At 36.2% G+C, this 22,442-nt stretch overlaps 3 protein-coding genes and 1 long non-coding RNA gene across 4 annotated transcripts; 2 read left to right on the top strand and 2 right to left on the bottom strand.

The window, feature by feature from the left end:
- Positions 1-5,456: 5,456 nt before the first annotated feature.
- On the top strand, positions 5,457-10,158 carry LOC118438862. Its single transcript, XM_035859662.1, has 4 exons — positions 5,457-5,844; positions 6,514-7,348; positions 7,895-8,031; positions 10,084-10,158. The coding sequence occupies exons 2-4, from the start codon at positions 6,595-6,597 to the stop codon at positions 10,090-10,092; spliced, it is 900 nt and encodes a 299-aa protein (XP_035715555.1). The 5' UTR covers positions 5,457-5,844; positions 6,514-6,594; the 3' UTR covers positions 10,093-10,158.
- A 3,821-nt stretch (positions 10,159-13,979) lies between these two features.
- On the top strand, positions 13,980-15,200 carry LOC110859720. The gene is made up of 3 exons (XR_002548894.2): positions 13,980-14,239; positions 14,508-14,702; positions 14,780-15,200. It is a non-coding gene; the product is annotated as an uncharacterized LOC110859720 (long non-coding RNA).
- A 10-nt stretch (positions 15,201-15,210) lies between these two features.
- LOC118438888 lies at positions 15,211-17,794 on the bottom strand. Its single transcript, XM_035859711.1, has 2 exons — positions 17,563-17,794; positions 15,211-17,019 (listed from the first exon to the last, which is right to left on the bottom strand). The coding sequence occupies exon 2, from the start codon at positions 16,864-16,866 to the stop codon at positions 15,529-15,531; it is 1,338 nt and encodes a 445-aa protein (XP_035715604.1). The 5' UTR covers positions 16,867-17,019; positions 17,563-17,794; the 3' UTR covers positions 15,211-15,528.
- A 1,733-nt stretch (positions 17,795-19,527) lies between these two features.
- LOC118438886 lies at positions 19,528-21,860 on the bottom strand. The gene is made up of 4 exons (XM_035859709.1): positions 21,732-21,860; positions 21,037-21,177; positions 20,025-20,187; positions 19,528-19,766 (listed from the first exon to the last, which is right to left on the bottom strand). Exons 1-4 carry the CDS (start codon positions 21,807-21,809, stop codon positions 19,621-19,623), a joined length of 528 nt encoding a protein of 175 aa, XP_035715602.1. The 5' UTR covers positions 21,810-21,860; the 3' UTR covers positions 19,528-19,620.
- Between the last annotated feature and the right edge of the window lie 582 nt (positions 21,861-22,442).

Genomic DNA, 22,442 nt, shown 5'->3' with positions numbered 1-22,442 from the left:
TAATGAGGGTATTCATTATTTCTTCGTATCCTTAGTATTCTTCGTATCGTAAAATAGCTTACGACGCTGCCGAGATTTTGTAAGCGTCGTAAGATTTTGTCATCGAAAATCGCGTTACTACGCTTACGATTTTTACGAAACCTGACCCCTTGTTTTATCTTCGTAAACTATTTTACGATACAACGGATACGAAGAAATAACGAATACCCTCAATATTTAGTTGAGGAATGTTGCAGGTTTTATATTCCGAGTTTTCAAGTACGACAATTTTCCCTTAAAAATTTAGATCACGAGTTCCAAAAATTTGAATATTAATACTAATCCCTGCAGCGGTATTTTACAGAACAAAAATCTGGTCGAATTTCGAAGGCACCCAGGTCGGCTTGGCGTAGGCTTGGCTCCGATCGTTTATAACCGAGCCAATGTAAATCATGAGAAACCACCCTGCTCGTGAACAGTTTTAATAAAACATGTCGTCGTACTATTTCTACAAAGGCCTATGTGCACAATAAAAACTATAAAAAAGGCCTAACTGCAATTCCAAAATTATAAATAGTTAATTAATCATGTAAAATCATACTTGACCCTGAAGTACGAATATTATAGTCAGATGAGGCTATTCCTAATATAATACTCTATATTTCAATGTCACACCCTGCAGGGGTGTGGTACTTGGGACCTAAATTATGTTAACAAAATCCTGGCACGAATATTTCAATGGATTATTATAAATTTAAAAACCATACCCTCAGGGGGTGTGGTTGTCAGCGTCAGTTATTCACGTCGGTTTTGAAATTTATAATAATTCTTTGAGATGGCCTTACTGGGCTGACATAAATTAAACATAACACCCCAGCATTTTATTAAATCAAACCTGACGCCGATCACCACACCCTCTGAGGGTGTGGTTTTCAAATTTATAATGATCCATTTAGATTGCCTTATCGGGCTGAGGAAAATGAAATATTACATGCCAGGATTTTGTTAACATAATTTAGGTCCCAAGTACCACACCCCTGTAGGGTGTGGCATTGAAATATAGAGTACTAGCCTATAAGCCCGTCCTAAAGACGGGCCACGTGAAACTTTTTAACGCTGCTAAGGAATTTTTTCGTCTTGCAAAGGAATTTTGTCAACTTGCTAGGCAATTTTCTTGAAGTTGTTAATGAAGTTTTTTTATGTTGCTAGGGAATTTTTTTAACGTTGCTAGGAAAATTTTATGTTGCTAAGGTAATTTTTTTATGTTGCCAAGGAAATTTTTGTATGCTGTTAAGGTAATTTTTTTAACGTTGCTAAGGAATTTTTTAATGTTGATAAGGAAAATTTTTTATGTTGCCGGGGAAATTTTTTAAGGTTGCTAGGGAAATTTTTTAACGTTGCTAAGGAAATTTTTTATGTTGCTAAGGAAACTTTTTTTTATGTCGCTAGGGAAATTATTTAACGTTGCTAAGGAAAGTTTATGTTGCCAAGGAAATTTTTTAACATTGCTAAGGAAATTTTTTAACGTTGCCAAGGAAATATTTTTATGTTGCTAAGGAAATTTTTCAACGTTGGTAGGGAAATTTGTTTATGTTGCTAAGGAGATTTTTTTGTGTTGCTAAGGAATTTTTTTTATGTCGCTAAGGAAGTTTTTTTAAGTTCTAATCATAATCATAATCATAATAATAATCATAATCATAATCATAATTCGTATCTGTTCCCTGATTGGTGGAGCAGGAAAACCAACAGCCAATCAGAATGCAGGAATGTCACGGAAAATTTCACGACACGGACTTTTCGAAATTATAATATAGATTATATTAGGAATAGCCTCATCTGACTATAATATTCGTACTTCACGGTCAAGTATGATTTTACATGATTAATTAACTATTTGTAATTTTGGAATTGCAGTTAGGCCTTTTTAATAGTTTTTATTGTGCACTTAGGCCTTTGTAAAATAAAGCATTGACTGCACATAGGCCTTTGTAAAATAAAGCATTGACTGTACTTAGGCCTTTGTAGAAATAGTACGACGATGTGTCATAATTCAAATCTATAATTTTCGTGCGTATTCTAAGTAATTAAATGGTATGGAATTATGAATATGTAATGATTATCTTGTTTCGCGTTGGTAAATTCTACACTATGTGCTAGATTATTATCGAGTTTATTTTACTTCCTTGAGTCTTGTAAATGAATGATTTTTAATTTTACCAGTTTTAATTTTTTTATAAATTTATCTCTGTTTTGAACAAGTTCACTTAAATTCATCTTATAATGTATTTATCTAATGCTGAGGAATTTTTAATTTTAAAAATTCAGAAACCTTATTTAGTAGAATTTTTTAGCGAATACTCCGAGGAAAACTTTGCAGGAAAATAATTGTCCTTGTAATGATAGTAATTCCTTATTTAATGCTTTGTTTAAAATGCCTTTTTGTTTATTTATTTATTGCTGCTTTCTTTAATACGATACACCCTAACCTGTATTTCTATAAGCCATGAGCCTTATAAGAATTTTCCAGAATAAGTTATTACCATAATATTCTAGGTATTACACCTAAATTATATCCAAAAAATTTACCGATTCTTGCGTTATTCTCGACCATAAACACAACTCCGGCCAAAATAATCAACCAACCCGACAAAACGAACACTGTAACAATGGTGCCATCCAAACTTAATGGAACCACTCTATCATTCACTTTGCTTAATGTAACTGCTGCTGTTTTAAATAACATCCTCCTTTCTCCCAATTCTTGCTCAATACGCCCGTAAATTCCGGTGTTCACTAAATACGAAAAATATCTCACCAACCGGGACCCTTTCCCGACCAGCGGGAAAGCCAACCCATTAAATAAACTACCGCTGGCTAAGACATCTCTGCCCTTGTAAAACTTCTTCCCAGCGTAATACTTGGACAAAAGTCTGTACTCCTCATCCACAAGATGTTCGTGTGAGATGAAAACCGATTTTCTCCTACAATCTACCACTTCCTTCTCAACACTTTTCTGTAACTCGGTCGAGTCATTGTATTTTGTCCCGTAATCAAAATCACGAGTATGGTGGTAGTTCTGTGGCATCAGCAGGTTTAGGGATCGTAGAAGTTGCCTGTCCATATAGGAATTTGTAAATCTTTTTTCCATACGGAAACACTGGTCAATTAGAAAGTATACGAACATTGGCCAAGCAGGATAACCTGTATTATACTCCTTCGGCAGTGATAACAAATGGAAACAGTTATCTGGCTCCGACATGAGTAATTTTTCGCGTGTTTGTGTAACTCGGATCAACTTTTCGACGTAGGTCCCAAATTGATTTCCAATATGGTATGCGGATGTTGAGTTGTCTTCTGGGCTGGGTAATTTTTTACAAACAAGGTCCTCCCAAACTTCCGGATGGGAAGTAGGAAATGGCGAATTTAATTCGGTCGTAATCAACCCAGTGTAGCCGTTTGATAAAATCACCAACATTAGACACCAAATGTTAAACAAGATGCGAAAGTAAGGAATCTCTATTTTCCACAGGGGAACATAACATTGAGCAAATAACGTGCCACTAGCGTATAACCATGCTGGGGTGGAAAATCGATCAGGCCTCCAATTGGTACTCATTGACAAAACGCTTATCACCACGAATAATGAGATGATTAAGGATAACCACGTTGCGGGCTGAAAGGGGGCTAAGTAGAATTTAAATGATACATAGTTATCGGAGTAGCAAGACAAATACGTGTAGCCGTTAATTTTTGATACTATTAAGACTGATTCCCAGTAAAGGTCGTCAAGTTGCGGGTTGATTTTTAATTTTTCTTGCGCCTGGCAGTAGCCAGTTCCATTTTCCCAATGTATGGACGCATTCGTTTTACTGGCAATGGTTTGAACAAATCGGGTTATCGAATAGTTAACTCTGCGATCAAATGGATTAGTTGGTAATCTTGGATAGTTTGGGTTAACCTCTTCCCCAAAAGGTAGCTCGCAGCACAATTTGATAGATTTGGGACCTTTGAAGAGGAAATGAAGAGGATTTTCCTTTACATGATGATCGGTAAAGAGGCAGTTCTGGATCTGAAATCTTTCCCATTTTTTGATCAGAATATGACATAAGTTATAATTCTTTTGGGTAACAAAAATGACGCTTAGCCTGACAAACTTGTGATCCCCGTAGAAGATGTGAGAACCAACGTCTTGAGAAAAATGTTCCCGTTTTCGTGTATAGATTAGAACCACGAGTGTATTAGTGAATGTTAGGTGTTTTTTCCGGTATGGAAAATAACTCTGATAAAACAGGTGATACTCTGACGTTATTTTGAACCAATGCGATAGAATGGGGGACACTGGCAATGATATGTTTTCCTGGGTAGGTCCGGTGGAAAGAGAACTTACTAGAAAGGTTAACTTGCATGGGGGAAGGCGGGATTTCAAGGTATTTATTGATGGTAATTGTACCTTCTGATAGTCAGACCTCGATTGAATGCGGGCTGAATAGTTGGGCGGGTACACAATTTTGACGGGGACCTGGTCGGAAGCAAGGGTGAAAAACTGAATTCCATCGTGCAAAATTTGTAAATCGCATAAAAGGGTAGAATTGAAGAATAATGAGGTAATATCCATCGCTTTTGGGTGGGTACAACTAAATAAAGAGAATAAGGGCAGGGCGTAAATAGTAATGAGGATAAAAGACATGGCTAAAAAGTAAGGTCGAAAATGTTAGCCTTTAAAGCAATAAATACAGAAACTGTGGAGATGTAAGCTCAAAATTCCGATAAAGTTTTTCCAATAATTTACTGAAATATGTATGGTAAAATATGTTGCAACATTAATATGTACATATTAATGAGCGTTTACATTAGTATATACACTATAAATAAATTTGACCAAAATTTACTCAATGTTGAATAAAATTTGCTATGACACAACTGGTCGTGTAAAATTTGAAAGTTACCCAATTACCCAACGTTGTATAATTTTCGCTTAATTTCGGGTAAATTTTACACACTCACAATGGTTGTCTCCCAACGTATGCTCACAGATTTGTACCAAACAAGTGTCAATCGATCACAAGTATAATTAGTATGAAATGTGCAAATGGAACTATCTGCAAATACGCAGGTTTGGCGGAGATATTTGCATTCAAAGCAGAAAAATGCGCAGGAAATTTGGAAAATAAAAATTGGCCAGCCTTTGCGCGCGTTTTTCCCACTTTTAAATGCAAATATCTTTGCAAAACCTGCGCATTGACAGATAGTTCCATTTGCAAATTTCATACTAATTATATTTGTGATCGATTGACACTAATTTCGTCCAAATTTTTGAGCATACGTTGGGAGACCTCCAACGTATTAGTTGTATCATCGTAAATTTTACTCAACTTTATTTGGCGTGCATACACTAATAAAAGCAACTAATAAAATTCCTCACTTTTTGACAGCTCCTTCAAGAAATCTTGCAGAACAACTCCGTCGCGGGAAAAACGGCCCGACTCGTTTGCCACTTTTGGAATGATATCTTGCTCTTCTTCCGCCAACCCAAATTGACCCTGCGACTTTACCAGAAAGGTTTCCAGAGTGTAATGTGCTGTAATCCGACCCCATTCCATCTATTCTGTGTCACCATGGAGCCCCGAATTGCGAGATCCATTGGTGAACACGGATGCCCAGGAAAGTACCATGCACCTTCTCAACGAATAATGTCATCCGAATCCAAATTGCTCCACGTTTGCGATAAGTTCTCCGCAAAGGTGGAAGAGATCTGGATAAGTTTTGAGGATGCCGGATTAATCGCAACATTACACCAACTGCTGCAAACGTGCTGCCCAAATTTGAAAAGTCTTGGAATTGGTTATCGCAACAAATCAGATCCCGGTAATATACATTCATTTATTTACATACAGGGTGGTTTACATGTCAGGTTACAATGGAAAATTTGTCAATGAGAAAAATTCGGAAATCTTCATTAGTTGCTGAAATTTAGCCTGTGAAATTAAATATTTTAAGATTTTTGTGTCAGTGTTCCATAATTTTTTTTTAATTAATAAAAATCTCAATCCCAAATCCATAACCAATGGAAACTTTTCCCATTGAAACATTTGCCATTGTAACCTGACATTTAAGCCACCCAGTATTTGCCATTCCTTTATTTCGTGCCAGAAAATGAAGCAAATTTTCATTCAATATTCAATAATAATAAGCGATTAATAAGTTTTTGAATGAGTCAATATTCGATTATTTTTTTTCATTTGGAATAAATGAATATTTTTATAAATTCTTCATTTCTCACGCATTGTCTAATGCGTTAGGAATTGATATTTTTTTTAATTCACCATGTACGTATTAGATGATCATTTACATAATTATAATCGTTATATCATTTACTAAAGCGAATTTCATATAAAATGAATAAACAATGAACAAATTAATATCAATAATAATGATGATGAATATTTAACCTAAAATGTCCACAAATGAATAATGAATGAGTAATTTTTCTCAATTTTTACATCGAATAAATAAAGAAGTATGTACTTTTTTCAGAAGTTCTGAACACCTTAAATAACGCCACTGGAAACCTGGAGTTCCGTACTCGCCCTGCACTGACATCAATAAGAATAATGGATGACACGAAGGACTCTTCGTTCCTTCCCCGTGACTCAAGCGCTACTAAATTCTGCCCTAAATTTGACCCATTTTACGTACCTGCATGGCGCCAAGTATCCCGATTTAAGTAAACATACAGCCTTGAAGTGGATCGAGATGGGTTGGTACAGAAAAGTGGTCCCGAATTGTCGCCATGTCCACGGTCTGAACCAAATGTTGCACGGAGTAAGAGACCACGTGGAATTTTTACACTTTGAGAGCGATATTACCGGCATAAATCCGGAAAATCCGGAAGGTGCGGTCCCACCTTTCAAGATCGGTTTTAACCTCCCGCAAATGACAAAGCTCAAAGAATTTAGGAACGATATGCTGAACTGGTTTCAGTGTGGGGTTAAGTTGCGGGACATTTCCACCGAGAGGATCCCGACGTTACAAAGTTTACAACTCTTCAATACTGAAACCGAGTTGGACGGCGTGTTGATAAGGATTGTCAAGAAGAAGGATTTATTTAGCGGGGTGAAAAACCTGAGCGTGGCAAATGTCGAGGACCCCAAATTAATTTCGGCATTGAAAAGCCCATTCCCGAAGCTGGAGAGGTTGTCAATTATGCAGATCGGGAATCGCGGTGCCGAAAAGCTGGTTGAAGTTGGGCAACATCTAGCAGCGTGTGCCCCGCTGGGATTGAAACATTTAGAGCTAGAACTTTCCAACGAGCTGACGAATTTGTCCGAGTTTAGCGAAGAAGTTGGAAATTGCGGAGAGTTTTTAAAAGGTAATGGGACCACGAAATTATTTATTTAGCTTTACATAAGCCAGTGTACAGTGATGTTTTGTATGGTGAGAAGCATTCTAGTTTGGCAGGTGATTTTTTTTCTTAATCTTTTTTTAATTTTGGTAATCGCAAATTTTTAGTGGTTGTGATGCGTCGTTAGGAAATTGGAAATCGTGAAAATATGGATATTAGGACAAATTTATGTACAAAGTCGTTATAATTGTTGGTGTAAACATTTTACGTAATTTATAAAAAAAATTCGTGCACACTAAGGCACGCTTCGTTCTTTTAATTTTACATTTAGTATTACAAATTATTGAAGTATAAAAAACAAGCAGAAATATATTTTTCTATCCACGCGTCGCACAAACTACAAAATTCATGAAAAGTTACCTTTTCGAGAAAAAATTGTTACTTGTCAACACCTGGTGTACATACATAAATGCTTGCCTTCATCAGTGCAATAATAGTAACTGTACACCCACTTGTTTATAATAAATATTACGTATTTTCATCGATTTATTGAAACAATTAATTCCTGCACAGATCTCAAGACTTTGGATATAAATTTGTACGACTATGTAGAGGATGACTTGGATCTTGTGCAGATTGGGGAGGGACACTTTAAAGAGTTTCTTTTTGCGATGAAGGGACTGGAAAATGTAACCATTGATGGAGTTAGGGTAAGATCAAATAGCTAAAATCATTACGAACTTTGATTTTCCATCGTTTGATCTCAAAGTTTAATCGTTGTACAAAATTGGGAAACTAGTGCTCCCCATGGGTGCCGAATTATCCCCCACTTAGTTAGGGTGTGACCACACATTTCGAGATCTTACAGGCTAATATATATCTATTCTTAGCATTATATGTTCCATGACTCTTTCCTGTTATTACATACATAATTATTTTGACCTTTTGTAGTTTAAAGAAACCACATGGAAATGGGTGGAACATTTCCTGCACATGAACAAGATTCCAATTGTGTTTCACACAAAATGCTACGATTTCAAGAGCTCCTGCTGATCAGGCTAATTTATGACACGATCAACTGCTTTTTTTTAAAATTTATGTCAGCTAACTTGTTAATATATAGAGGTGGTCAAGATAAGTACTTTAACAAAATGCCAGATACAGATGAAATATATATTTTTTTCATAATGCATCTTGTCTAGCGAATTAGTTTCTTACCTTGAATCCTTTGTCAGAGCGTTTCCCAAGGCAGTGTTTTGTAGCTTGTACCTTATTATATTTGAAATAACTTGTCTTTACATATATGACTTAACGATTAAGGCTGAATGCAATGTTTTGCATATTATGATTCATGAATAGAGTTGCAAAGTACTGGATACTGGGGAATATGTATATCTTGTATCTGAGGGAATTGCAAGGGCGTGTGTATTGTGTAATTCTATCTTTACAGTTTATTTTATTTTTTTTATTTGAAATATATACTTGTCAAGATACAAGACACTTTAAAAAAATGCAAACCCGGGAAACCCACTCATCACCTTGGTCGGATTAAAGCCTAGGATAAATCGAAATTAAAAAATTCCCAGTAAACTATGCGATTATACCTATAAATTTCAAGTACATTATTTTGTAACGTTACCTCATATTGATAATTTGCACAACCATTTGGACAATTATACCTCTATTCAACTGATCACATTTACAATAATGGGGACGAGGGTTAGCTTAGTAGTGTCTCAAGGCGTTTAGTTAAGTATTTTGCATTTAATATTGCATACATTATAACAAAATAAACCAAGGGGAAGTAAGTTATCCATGTGTAAGAATAGAAGCAGTACTGGTCCATATTACACGACTTGCATACATGTTAATACATTTCAAACTGCAGGAACAAATGTATAAACACCTTCACAAAACATGTTATTCACCGAGTAAAAGAGAAAAGTTATGTCATTAGAAAAGAAACCTTACTGGTGAAATTTGTAGCAAACTTCAACTAGTTAGGACAACTGCACAGAAAAGATTGTATGAAGTCCTACACATCAAGGTGATGTTGTTATTGCTAAAAAGCGAATGGTAGATATACATATAGTTATTACGCAGAATCCTTAACAAATCTTTCCAATGGAATTATAAGGTTTCAAATTCGTTTGCACTATAAGTTTCATTATTATAAAAAAGCCAACTTTGTAAAAGCAGATGGAAGAGTGTAAGAAATAAGCAACAGAATAAACTGACATTTTACTTTCTCTCTGTACTTTCTCACTGCCCTTCTCGCAGATTGGTAGATGATTCTTTCTTCCACAACAACTGAAGATTTCTTAAATAGGAATAAATTAACACCCAAAATGAACGTAATCTTTCAAACATCACTTCAATTCATTTGTGTAATATCAGTTCTTGCAAACGGCTCAGTTATAATAATTATTGCAGCAACTAAGAATCGAAAGTAAGCAAAATTATACGTAAGCATATTCTTACATATACCTTGAGCTGCTGATATACGGAAATTTGACAACTTAAGTTGTTTTATATAGTCCATTTGCACCATTTGCTTCGGGTGACCATTGTTTACCAATATCCATGCAACATAAGCTGAAATTAAAATTCATGAAATTCAATATTTTGCTTTCATTATCTACATTTGGAATTATTCGTAACTAGGGAATTCAGCTTTAAGTCAAATAAACAGGATCACATTATTCTTCGTTAAAGGATTTTTATTAAATTTTGATATGTATAACTTATCAAAAATATTTCAGGGCAGTTAACGTTTTGATTGCAAACTGGTCACTCCTCTCAACCTTGGCCTCAATACTGGCCTTAATCTATATCGGAAACGGAGAAAGCTTCATCTCCTCATCCACTGCATGGTTGTGCCAACTTCTATCATTTTTAAGGAGTATGAACTTCCTGGTTAAACGTTAACTACAGCAAAGTGTAAAAATGTGCTCAAGACCTGCAATTCTTCTTTTCCAGATTGGATGATCAATATGCACCCGCTTCAGGTTTTATCCATTGTCGAAGAAGCATGCAATCAACTAGGGCAGCCTCACCGGATCAACTCCACCGTCTGCTGGAAGATTTTAGCTTGCTGGGCCTTCTCTGGATTGGGGGCAATACATTTCCTGTTCGGAACGATTTTTGCTCCAGCTGTAGCAGGAAAGGGTGGAGATACAATACCATCAAAATGTGTCAAGGTTACTATTTTAGACCCGTAGATATGTATTTGGATTAATTATAATTTGTACAAAGTGCATAACGTGATGTGGAACTTATGTATTCTAAGGTCTCAATGTATGGGAATATTGCTGTTGGAATTGCTGTAGAAATTGGACGAGCAGCTATATTTCATTTGGGTGCGGCAATTTACATGATTCATCGTGTGTTCTTTAACCTGTTTTACTTGTGAGGCAGTTTATACCTGCAAGGTGATTAATAACCTTGGAGGGACCTAAATTTGTGGTCTTTACCTAAGAATTAAATTACAAACAGAATTTGAGACCTTGAAATTTCAGAAATGTCAGAATTTGAAAAATTCCACATAAGCCCATTTAACTGGAACTATCTTTAATTTGTTTAAGATGTATTGATTGCTTTACACCATATATTGTGACTGCTTGAAAACGTTTGTCATAGTTTTGTACAAATCACGAAGGAAGATCCAATTTTTACGGAGGAGACTCAACGTAAGTTGGAAAATAATTTTGTTTTAATTTGGAATTACGTGATGCAAATACTTGCTGCAGAGAAAATTACGCTGTACTTTTGTTAGGTCATTGGACCTTCAATTCTTTCGGACCGCTTGAGAAGGATTCGCCTATTGTTTATTTACATGGCGGCATACATAATGTTCTGGTTTCCGTTTGGAATCGTCCTATCGTTCTATCAGGCAACTGAAAGGAGTCGAGGAACAAAGCTTTCTGATAGGCCAGAAAGTAGTAACAAACACATCCTTCTTGTCACAGGAATTGCTGTGGTGTGCTTTTCCATAACATTCACCCCAGTTATAGTAATATGCATGGGAGATAAGCAATTTCGACAGCAAAATTTAAATATCAGGTGCACAAAAATACAACCGGAGAATGAAGCTGCGGCACCTGTTTCTGAAATGGTCACTATACAGAGGTCAGAGGAAAGGAGAGATGCGCTTGATGATCCAGTGGTTTAAATCTAGAGATCGAATCACATTTGGACCTCTTATGATAATTACGAGACCAATATTTCTTACAATGAGTTAAATTAGGTTAGGATAGATTAGGCTAGGGCTTCATATCAAAGATTGTCAAATTAGAAAATAGCGTGTATTAAAGACTTAGTGAAGCATGACGCATGCAAATGACTTATGCATGCATACATAGCTATGTTAGCTGGCTTATGCTACGAGGTTTTAAGTCGGTTCTATAAGACCAGTCGACTTACAGAAAGATTCACTAAAAGGTTATACTGTAAGTTTTCCTTCCGAATTCTAAAATTTTGGTGAATAGCGGATTGTCTCATGTTTCTTTCGGTCCATGACATTGATAATCCAAAATATTAACATTTGTAACTCGACTTAACATTTTCTTGATAATTAAAAAAATATTTGTGAATATATCTATGAAACAATGCTTCTACATTTGAATGAATGTATAAGTATTTACAAATATTGTATCATGTTAAAGGTCCATAAAGGTACGTAATCAAAACTAAATTTTTATTTAGAAGTATAATGTAAGATTAACAAAACGATTTAGAGAATACTGCGTAAATTGAATGCACAGGTGATCTTGTCACATAATATATATTTGACTAAATGCAGATAAATTGGTGGGTGAAAGTTCACTAGTAATTAGTAGTAACTGGCCACATATTCGTTGCACAGTCAGGGTGTTTTAGCAATAAGATTGATCTCGATTCATCCCTCGCAGTTTCAAGTTCGCCCCATATTTAATAAGAAATATCACAGCAAGAGTTGCCAACACATAACATTACTGTCATCTCCATGCATAGTATTTTCACCAAACATACTTTACATATACAGTCAATCCAACAAGTATTGGCAACCCTCACGGAAGCTAAATATGATTGGCTATAACTTTTGAATGCATTATCCAATTAGCCAGAAATTTTGCATACATTTGACAAATCTAATGTGGTATTCGATGATAATAATCCTTTGTTGATTAAAATTAGATTGGCACGGTTTTTATATAATTTGTTGGAAAATTTGCGAAATTAACCCACAAAAAGTATTGGCAACCCTTAACTTAAAAAAATCATAATCAAAGACACTGCAATTTTGTTTCGATAAACTGCGACTAGTACAGCGCACCACCTCCCCTCGACGCAATAAGAGCAAAAATTCGCCTTGTAATTGACTCGACCAGTTTCTTTCTAACGCTTTTTCATACTGCTTCCCAATCTTCTTTCGAACTTTTGACAAGCTCGTTTTTCGACGAGTGATTTCCCAGCAGTCGCTCTTATCTCAACCCGGACAATAAGAATCACATCGGGAGACTGTGCAGCCAACGAAAGATGCTGAAATTTTTCGGTCTCCAAAAATGTGCATCGTTAATTTGGATGCATGTTTGGGGCCACTGCAATTTTGGAATATGAAATTCCTTCCTGGGTCATGTTTTTGTCAAATCTTTTCAAATTATCGTTTCGAATGATTACCTAGACCCCCCTGGTCAGGATTTCACCGATAATGACCACATAAGTACGCCGCGACCTGGTCATTTAACCCCAAACCATAATCGATCTCCTCTGTGTTTAACTGCTATATGCACATATTCGTTTTTCTGAGCCTTTTAATGCATCCGGCAGACTTGAACCCTTTAATTAGCTCCGAATAGGTAAAATGAGCTTATGTGAGACCATCAGCTCCTTTTTCATTCATTGGAATTCTGTTAATGATGGTATTTAGCCCGTTCAAATTTATTGAGTTGGTTCGCGTTGGGTACCTTCCCGCCTGTCGGGATACTGGACCCTGAAACCCCATGGCATAATTTTTGATTGATCACCAAATTGCATGCTATGTTGACCCCACATTCCGTACTCAAATTCAACATGGTTATGGGAGCTGAAATCTCCCGATCTCGAGTGATAATTTGCTTGATTAATCCATTGATTTTAGGATTAGGAGGCATTTTTAGCCGGATCATAGGAAACCACGAACTAAAATAATTGCTTCATGTTCTTTGGATACGTTTCCAATAGTAAATATCACGGAGCATGTTTTCTGTCTGAGTTATCGATATAAAAGCTTGATTTTGAAGGAGGCAAGATTATTCCTCGCTCCGCCAAAAATAGCCCGTTTGGTGTCGACATTTTGGCTCTAGGCAATACCAATCTGGACTTACGAAGCAGATAAAGTAAAATTCTTTGATCTGATTAACTTACCTTGACAAGACGCAGAGGTTTGTCGTTATAAAAATTTCGTACAAATAATTATGACACAGGTTGCCAATACTTTTTAGAGGTTCGTACCTGACTCGTTCGTATCAAAATCAGGATAACGTGCTGGTTATTTAATTTTAATCGGAAGCATGATTATAATCGAACACTACATTAGATTTACCAAATGCGGACAAAGTTTTATGCAAATTTGATAATGCATGGAAAAGTTATAGCCAATTGTTTCTAGCTTCCGTGGGGGTTGCCAATACTTCTTGGATTGACTGTACATGTGTATCTTTACAACATTCCCAAGCTCTGGTATAAGCAACATGTTTATGTGTGTAGTGTATTTCCAAACGACATGCACGTCAAGTTGTGCATGTTTACTATATTTTGTTTTGTGCGATGAGCTAAAAGCTGCCTCGTCGTATAAAAAAGTCAGCCACTTATATTTTAAATTAAATTGTAAGCTTCTGGAAATAATGTAAATCCATACATGCGTTTACATTCATCTGATGTCCTGATGGAACTGCAGTGGTAAGTGAAGAATTAAATTCTTAATATTAAATTATTCAGTACTTCCGATGAGCTGAAGATTCATTGGTTTTAATTGCACCACGAATATTTAAGAATAAAAAAAGCTTAAAAGTTCAATTTTGTGCAGGTGGTTGACTGATTGTAGTGCATTTAAGGCCAACGCATCTTTTACTTACAGCTCATTCGCAACACTATTATGTAAATTTGCATCGATTTTATTTTAAACGAAAACTAAAATTTCTTACTCTTACTTTATTAATGTGGCAAGGTTCTACCTTTTCCTATTTCTTTCTGCATTGATAAATGGAACGGATTCAGAAACTTACACGGAATGTTTCAATCGATGCATGGCAAATTGTCTGGCTTCCCACCCACGTCCTATGATTGTGAAAACGCAGGCTTGTGGAATACTTTGCGGAGCAGGATGTGCATTCCTTCGATAAAATGAGGTTGGGAAATGGAGGTAAATATTTAATTACTTCCAAAATTCCAAAATTCCAAGATTCCAAAATTGGTATTTAACATGGTTTTCTCATTCAGCGTTTGGCCACCCGAAACTACATACTTCTGGTCATGCCACGGTTCAAACGATTCAAACCTGGCGAAAATAATAATAATAAAAAAATGCCATAAAATTGTTTTGACAAATCTACATATATTTATATATATGTACCATGTACGCACAGATCTACAAAGAATCTCCCATTTGTTTCGAGAATTTTGACGTGTATGCACGTCAAATTCAGGAATTTCTCCTAATTTGGAATAATTTTAGTCCACATGTTTTCATATGAAACATTGGGAAATTTTCTAAACCATGCCGTCTTATTTACGAAATGCTTGAAACTAATTAAATATACGCAAATAAATTATTGATAATTTACTAATTATACACAATTTATATGCACATTGACTTTCGCAAAGACTGAACGTGAATGTAAAAAAATAATAAACTGAGAAATTTGAGGAAATTATTTATTATAAGTGCTCTATGTACATACATCATCAAATTTAAAATTACTTGCACTAAAATTATGTAATTAATTGCATAAAAACATATGTATAATGTCAATGAGGAAAATAATCCAGTGCCGTATAAAGTTAATCCAAAGAATGGATACATTTTGGAAGGATAAGTTTCACCATTCGGTTGTGTTATTTTCTTTAATTAAAGGTTAGATAAAGTTTTTGTATTTTCATTTAGAGCACAGTTCCATGGTTTTAATGCGAAGATGGATTTTTCTTCTTTCAAAAAAGGGAAGCAATATTTTTAAGGGACCGTAATAAATTCATTTCACCCTGACATCCCCATTTCTCATCATGACGTGGATATCTTCCTCCGAAAACCCATAATTCCTCGCCATCTCAACAATATTCCTGAGCCCCTTTCTCCTCTTCTCTCGCCACACGGGGTCCAAAATCTGATACCCCAAATTTGGAAAGGTGCTCGCAACCCGGTCATAAAATTCTTCCGTATCCCTCCACTCCCACTTACAATTAGCCCCACACCATCGGAACTTTAACCCGGCCGGGTACGGGATATCCACCCGACGCACCGTCTCACACGGGGAGACACCTTCGGGCATAAAATTGTGGTACAAAAATTCGACCAAAGTCTCAAAAGAGGAGCCATTCGGGATCACTTCAAAATCTCGAGGTCTCACGTGACTCCAATCGTTTTGAACAATTATGATCTCCAGACATGGAAACTGTTCCGCATAACTGAGCACGTGGTGATTTTGCGCGGATGCAAATTCAAAATTGATCTCGACCCTGTAATCGGCATAGTTCGGGGAAGCACCCTTCCCTTGATAAGGATTTCTCGATATCTTGAAAACTTTGAGTTTTGGGAGAGGTGGACAGATGATTGTTCGAACTCGGAAAGGTTCGCAAACTTCGATACGCGAGAATTCGAGGTGCGTCAAGGTGGGGGCAACTTTAATCAAGACGTTCTCAATCGTACGGTTCTCCTCGTGTTGATGACAAATGGTGTGAAATTGTAGGCGAGTGATGCAGCCGGGGACAAAATTCAGGGGGACGAAACGGTTCCCCTGACCGCGACAAGGAATATCCTCGATCGATAAACTTGTAACGGATGCCGGTAGCAGATTCCCGTGGTTCTCCACATCAGACTCTTTCCATTGTAGATTAATCCCCCCAAAATGGGTGAGGTTCTGGAAATGGGGGAAGATTCGGGGGAGGGTTCGTTTCACGGTGACGGATAAAAAATTCTCAATCGTTTCTCCTAGCCAAGCCATGGAGAAGAATTCATGCACGTTTATTACCAATCTGGTAACTTTTGGGAGGTAGAAATCTGTCGGGACGAGGGAACTGAGCCATTCGTCGGTAAAGTCGACAGCGTCATTATCGTCGAGGTGGTGATAGGGGACGGGGTCCTTGAGGTGAATAAGGGCGTTAAGCTGTAGCGACGTGACGTGGGGGAATGATTGTAATATTCTGAAAAATTCGTGACTCCATCGGGTCTTCACGTTTAAGACCCAGTCGATCCCGAGCGTGGTGACGAAGTGGGATTGCTGGTTGGAAAATATTTGATATTCCGAGAGCAGTTGGGACTTTGGGTACTCTCCGAAAGCGAGTTGGACATGCTTATGGCCCCAGGACTGCATCAGGGATATGTAGGTACCCAGCGGATCTGGGGTGAGACGAACAGGGCAGCGGGATAAGAGATGCTTGCGGGCGGCCCCTTCCCATGTCGAGTTGACCTGGGTGATTGTAATGAGGTCGGAGTTGGGGAGGAATTTTGTAATATGGTGGACAATCTGTAAATTTATGAAGGGGTAAAAGATTAGGGTAGATCTTATTCAGGTTGCGTACGTATGTATTAATGGGGGTATTCAGAATGAAACTTTTTTTAATTACACAGGGACAGGATAAAGAACGAACCAAGTTTAAAAATTAAGCCAAAAATTAGGAACTTATCCATGAAATAACAAGAATTATTGGGGGAATGCTCCTACCTACTTCTTGGTTTTCGTCCGTGAAGGGCGAAAAATTCAACTAATATTTTTGTATAAAGGGTCCATTCAAATAAAGATAAGATTCCTAATTTTTGGCTTGATTTTTTTAAAAATTTGACTCATTATACAATCAAATGTAGTCTGAAAAAAGGTTAAACGTTTTTCTACGTATACTCAATCGGACTTCGGTTTTGAGCTGAGTAAAAAAGTACGTATGTAAATTTGAACTCAAGGTTGACCAATTTTACGGCTAGGCCCCGTGGGAAAAGGAAATCAGATTTTTAACGAGTAAAATCGGCGGCGTTAAATATGTACATATTTTGCATATTTGAGAAAGTGAATTACCCGTGAATTTTATGAGAAAGTCTAAAAGTTGTCCTAGTTCTTGGCGATTATTGCATAAATAGTTTAACTATAGTCTTGCCAATTTTTCGCCGCCGCGGCGTCAGTATCATTTTAAGAGCTGCCGCCGGCGATGAATTTGATTTCAAACATTACGGCGCCGCGCCGCGCCCGATGAATTATTCAAAATTGACACCGCCGCTAAATTGGACACCAGTTCGGTACTCTGACTACATCGATATTCGAAACTCTGAGAATTAATTAGACTTAAATATTAATTAAGGGGTGAAAGCCCTTTATAAGATCGTTATGTCCGTCTGTCTGTCCGTCCGTCCGTCCGTCCGTCCGTCTGTCTGTCCGTAGCTCCGATAACTTTTGAACGAAAAGACATAGACACTTGAAATTTTGAACGTAAACTCCTAACGTCAATAGAGAGGACGAGTTCGAAGATGGGCACTGTAGGTCACACCCATCAAGGTCAAAAGGTCATGAAATGTCATTTAAAGGTCAAATTGCATACATGCATCAATTTGAATTGAAATACGGATAACACACTTCTTTCACCCCTTGGTTACATTCGTTGTGACGGTTTATTAATTACCAAACTGTTCCTTACGACTTGATGATTCTTCTCCAAATCTAGAGATCCAGCGTTGTCCATCTTGCTTTGAAATAATTGATCTATTTAGAAAATAAGCAGAGCAATTTAGAGGTGGCATTAGACAAATTTTACAAATATTTTTGTACATTTTGGACTGATCTTCTAATTAATGTGCGACAAAATATCTGATTTACCTGTGTTGTAAGGTTTGCAAGATCTATGAAAAGAGAAAGTTTGTCCAGCTGTACAACTTTGGAATTTGGTGACTGACTGCTCAACGGTCAATGCATTCACATATATACATGTAGCCTCGTATCCCTTCGCATTGAAAGGGTGGGCATGAAATATCTACATATGTATGTATGTATGACTGATAAAAATGGGCTGCAGAGTGAACTATAGAGTTGTATATTTAGATAGAGTGATTTAACTGTACAGAGTAGGCCATAGCTCGCAATGAACCATAGTCCACGGATAAAAATGGTCCATGATGGACCATGGACAGCAAAAAGTTGGTCCATCTATGAACCATGGACCAATTTAATGCGAGCTATGGAGTAGGCTAGAGTAGAGCCGGAAACAGTTTGACCAACATTTTTAACTCCGCCAACCATAACTTTCAGAAGAAAAATTCGAAAGTCAGGAACGTTCAAACTTCATGGTAGTATTCATAACAATTCATTAATTTTTTAAAAATTTGAACTTTAAATTTTGAACTTTACTTTTCATTAAATTTTTCACAATGGAAAATTTTTTACGCGTTATTATCCGTATTCGTAACGCGATATTATCCATAATTACATATGAATCCCATGCATATTTGTTATTTCAAATTTGACCATGTTTTTTCGGAGGATCTCCCTCCATCCAAATATCCAACTCTGTGGAGTGGAACAAATACATAGTCGGACGGGTCAGAGAAATATGCATGTTGCATGCGCTGCTCACCACAAGATACTGGGAAATTCTTACCCAAAATGGGACAAGGTTATTTCCGTTTCACTGCAAACATCTTTTGTCAACAGGGACCGTCCATAATTTATGGACACTGATTTATGACTGATTTATGGACGCTAAAATGACGCTGATTTTTGCACACCCCCCTACTTTTCGTAAGGTTAACATTAAAATTATGCATTTCAAGAGTGTACTTGTCATCAAATGTTTAATGTGACAGGGGGGAATATTGAGAAATCCATCTACATATTTGGAAAAAGATGGGATAAAAGTTATAAACGAGTAAATTATAAGGAAATATTTATTTCGGAATTTTTAGTAAACGAATAAGTTTTTTCAATTTGATTATAAAATTTGATTTTGCTATAACTTGTATCCATAATTTATTTAATCTTGTAAAATGTGTAAAAAAATTGATATGTGTATGTAATATATGTACATTTACATTATTTCGCAATTATCTCAGCAAAAATTTAACAATGGGTCGTTAAATCAACTTCTTTTTAGTCGTCGTCATCGTTCAGGAATAGCTCAGTATCTGGCTTTTTGCCTTTACACGCAATCTGAAATTTATCTTCTACACAGTCCTGAAATGGTTTCACTTCCGGGCACGATTCTGTCTTGTCGGTGGGCATGTGAACATCGGGCACTGGCAAAATGGCAGCAAGAATTTAAATGTAGTGTTTCGAATGGTCAAATTTTTAAATATGTAAACCAGGTGGGAAAAATGAGAAATATGGAAAAAGGTACAACCACTTCATTTCTTGCGTTGCAGCGCAAAATATGCAACTAGATAGCAAGAAACTAAATACTGAGAAGGACCTTATTTCGCACAAACCATGTTTTTCCCGTTTCTCCCACCTTGTTAATTTCTACCACTGTTAAAAATGCTGCATTATGAGCTTACTCGCATCAGCACATTTCTCAACTTCTTTGAGCATCCACTCCCTCCACTTTTCGTTCTTCTTGCTCAGCTGAAGTTTTCGGGACTCTTTCCGCAAAAATTTCTTATCCAGCCTCCCATTCTTCACGGGCCCTTCGTAACTCATAGCGACGCACAATTTGTGACACTGTAAAAAATAATTTGTCCGAAAAACAAAAAAATGAAACCTATTTATTTATTATGGGGTTTCAGCCGCTTCAGTCATCGATTTGTCAGTCCGTCCGTCCATCTGTCCGTCTGTCTGAACGTGGCTCAACGCTGGCGTCCTCTATTATTCTTCTAATTTTTAGTTCATGGTCGAGTTCGATATGGGGTCAACCAGACCACCCCCCACAAGGGGCGAATGGGTGGGAGCAAAATTAAGTTTAACCCTAATTTTAATGTTTTCTGCATACATGTTCACATTCATTCATTTAATGATTGATGAAGAAATTATTCATTAAATATCCATACTTTCAATGAATATTTTATTCTGATTTTTCAATAAATAAATATTGAGTGAATATCTATTCAATTCGTGTTAATGAATAAGCAATGAATATTTGTTTCATCATTCATTTTTAACTCAATGCTTAATACATACATAAGGAAAGTTAGGAAATTCATCTAATACTATGAATTTTGATTAAAAGGAATAACAAAAGAATAGTGAATAATGAATAATTTTATTCATTTTAAAATATTCATTAATTATGTAACTTTTAAGCTGAATAATTAATGAATATATTTTTTTTACAGATTATGAATAAGTGAATTAGGAATGAATATTTTTTTCAAGGCTTTGAATGAATAAATATTTTTTGAACATGTATGGGTTGGTGTCATTTTAAAGGAAATTTCGCCACATATATATTTTTATATTTATGACCAGCCCACGACCGTGACGGCGAGATAAATCATTAGGTTTAATTGATAATTTCACTTTCTGACACTACTTTATTGTGTCTGATTTTATTAAACGATTTTATTTACCCACCTCATCATCCGTGATTGATAAGCACTTCGTAGTGGCCAGCCCGACTTCCACGAGCCACTCGGGCGGGACGACGACGGAATCGCCGTTGCACGTGGCGTGGTTGTTGATCTCCTCGACGATATTCGTCCGCATCTTGGCAGCCTGAAGAATAGATTTTAATAATTTTTCAGTAATTTTTTTTCTACAAGCAATGGAAATCTCCCACCGAATGATTTCTAATTTTAAACAAACTGGGATCAAAGGATTACGAATTTAAGTATTATTTAAAAAGTCATAATCTCCCCATAGGCATGTTTGGCACAGATATGTACTTGCATCCGAATAGGAGTAAATGCAACGTAAGTTTTGAAAACGTAAAATTTGTCGACTTTGAGATGTTTGTTTTCTTCTTCGCGTGCAAAATCTATGCCAATCGGGCCGATGATGAACGTTTATATATTGCGTCATCATTTTAATAGATGGGTGGTTTAGGTTTGCCTTTCTTTCCCATATTAAAATTCCCTATCCCTTAATGTATGTGTGTTAAAATCGATAATTTTTGCTGAGATAATATATGGATGGTCCCATTGGGAGAATTTGTTTTTAGCAAATTTAATTCCAATTAAATTTGTGATCGATTGACCATAATTTGCCAAAATCGGAGAGCATATATACGTTAGGAGACCAAAATATATTTTTAATGGATTAACACTTACGAAATTCCCTGGAAAAGTGGATACTAAAGCAGTGATGATGGCAAAAAATGGAAGACTCATTGGCCCCCGGGAATTCATCTTGAAACCAATTTTTTAGGTAGAATTTGGCTGGCAGGATCAAGACTGAAGTTCGGATTGGGAACCAGCTGCCTAGGTTTAAAATATTTTATGCAATTTGTTATTTTGCATACGTAAGTACGTACGTGACAATAAATGTAAAACGTCAGGGATTTCTTAGGCATAAAAATTGTCAATGGTTTTGTGAGAACAATGAGTGTATTTATGTGTGAATTAAAATTGTAATTGGAATTTGAACCATTAAACGCGTAGTGGGCAACTACATATGTATGTATGTATAGCGCATATTATTAATTGAGGGTACATGGTTCTGTATTTTTTTGGGAAAATATGTAGACAAATAATGTAAAATAATCCGTAGTATTTAAGAAGATATATATTTATGTATCTTCATAATTTTCCATTTGGAATATTAATTTGTGGTAAAAATGACTGAATCCGACGTTTCCTGATTTTTTTAGCTGACAGTACGTAATTAATACCTGGAAACTCTACGACTTTCTCGTAAAACGTTTTGACCAACTTCAGATATCCACATTTATTTACAGTCTAACTAAATGAGAAAAATTTGGGATGACAAAAATATTTGCGTAAAAGTTATAAATGATATCCAGTTAAGTTTAAGTAAATTTA

Source organism: Folsomia candida, unplaced genomic scaffold, assembly GCF_002217175.1.
Source record: "Folsomia candida strain VU population unplaced genomic scaffold, ASM221717v1 Fcan01_Sc027, whole genome shotgun sequence".
NCBI classification, from domain to species: domain Eukaryota; kingdom Metazoa; phylum Arthropoda; class Collembola; order Entomobryomorpha; family Isotomidae; genus Folsomia; species Folsomia candida.
This window is presented reverse-complemented; position numbering and strand designations above follow the sequence as displayed.

What these genes read in the sequence shown, in the direction of transcription:
- LOC118438886 (XM_035859709.1), bottom strand. Translation starts at nt 21,809, where the DNA reads ATGAATTCCCGGGGGCCAATGAGTCTTCCATTTTTTGCCATCATCACT. An exon ending in CCACTTTTCCAGGGAATTTC is followed by an intron (nt 21,178 to 21,731) that starts GTAAGTGTTAAT and finishes TCTATTCTTCAG; the next exon opens with GCTGCCAAGATGCGGACGAA. An exon ending in TGAGAAATGTGCTGATGCGA is followed by an intron (nt 19,767 to 20,024) that starts GTAAGCTCATAA and finishes CCATTTTGCCAG; the next exon opens with TGCCCGATGTTCACATGCCC.
- LOC118438862 (XM_035859662.1), top strand. Translation starts at nt 6,595, where the DNA reads ATGACACGAAGGACTCTTCGTTCCTTCCCCGTGACTCAAGCGCTACTA. An exon ending in TTGCGGAGAGTTTTTAAAAG is followed by an intron (nt 7,349 to 7,894) that starts GTAATGGGACCA and finishes ATTCCTGCACAG; the next exon opens with ATCTCAAGACTTTGGATATA.
- LOC118438888 (XM_035859711.1), bottom strand. Translation starts at nt 16,866, where the DNA reads ATGCAGTCCTGGGGCCATAAGCATGTCCAACTCGCTTTCGGAGAGTAC.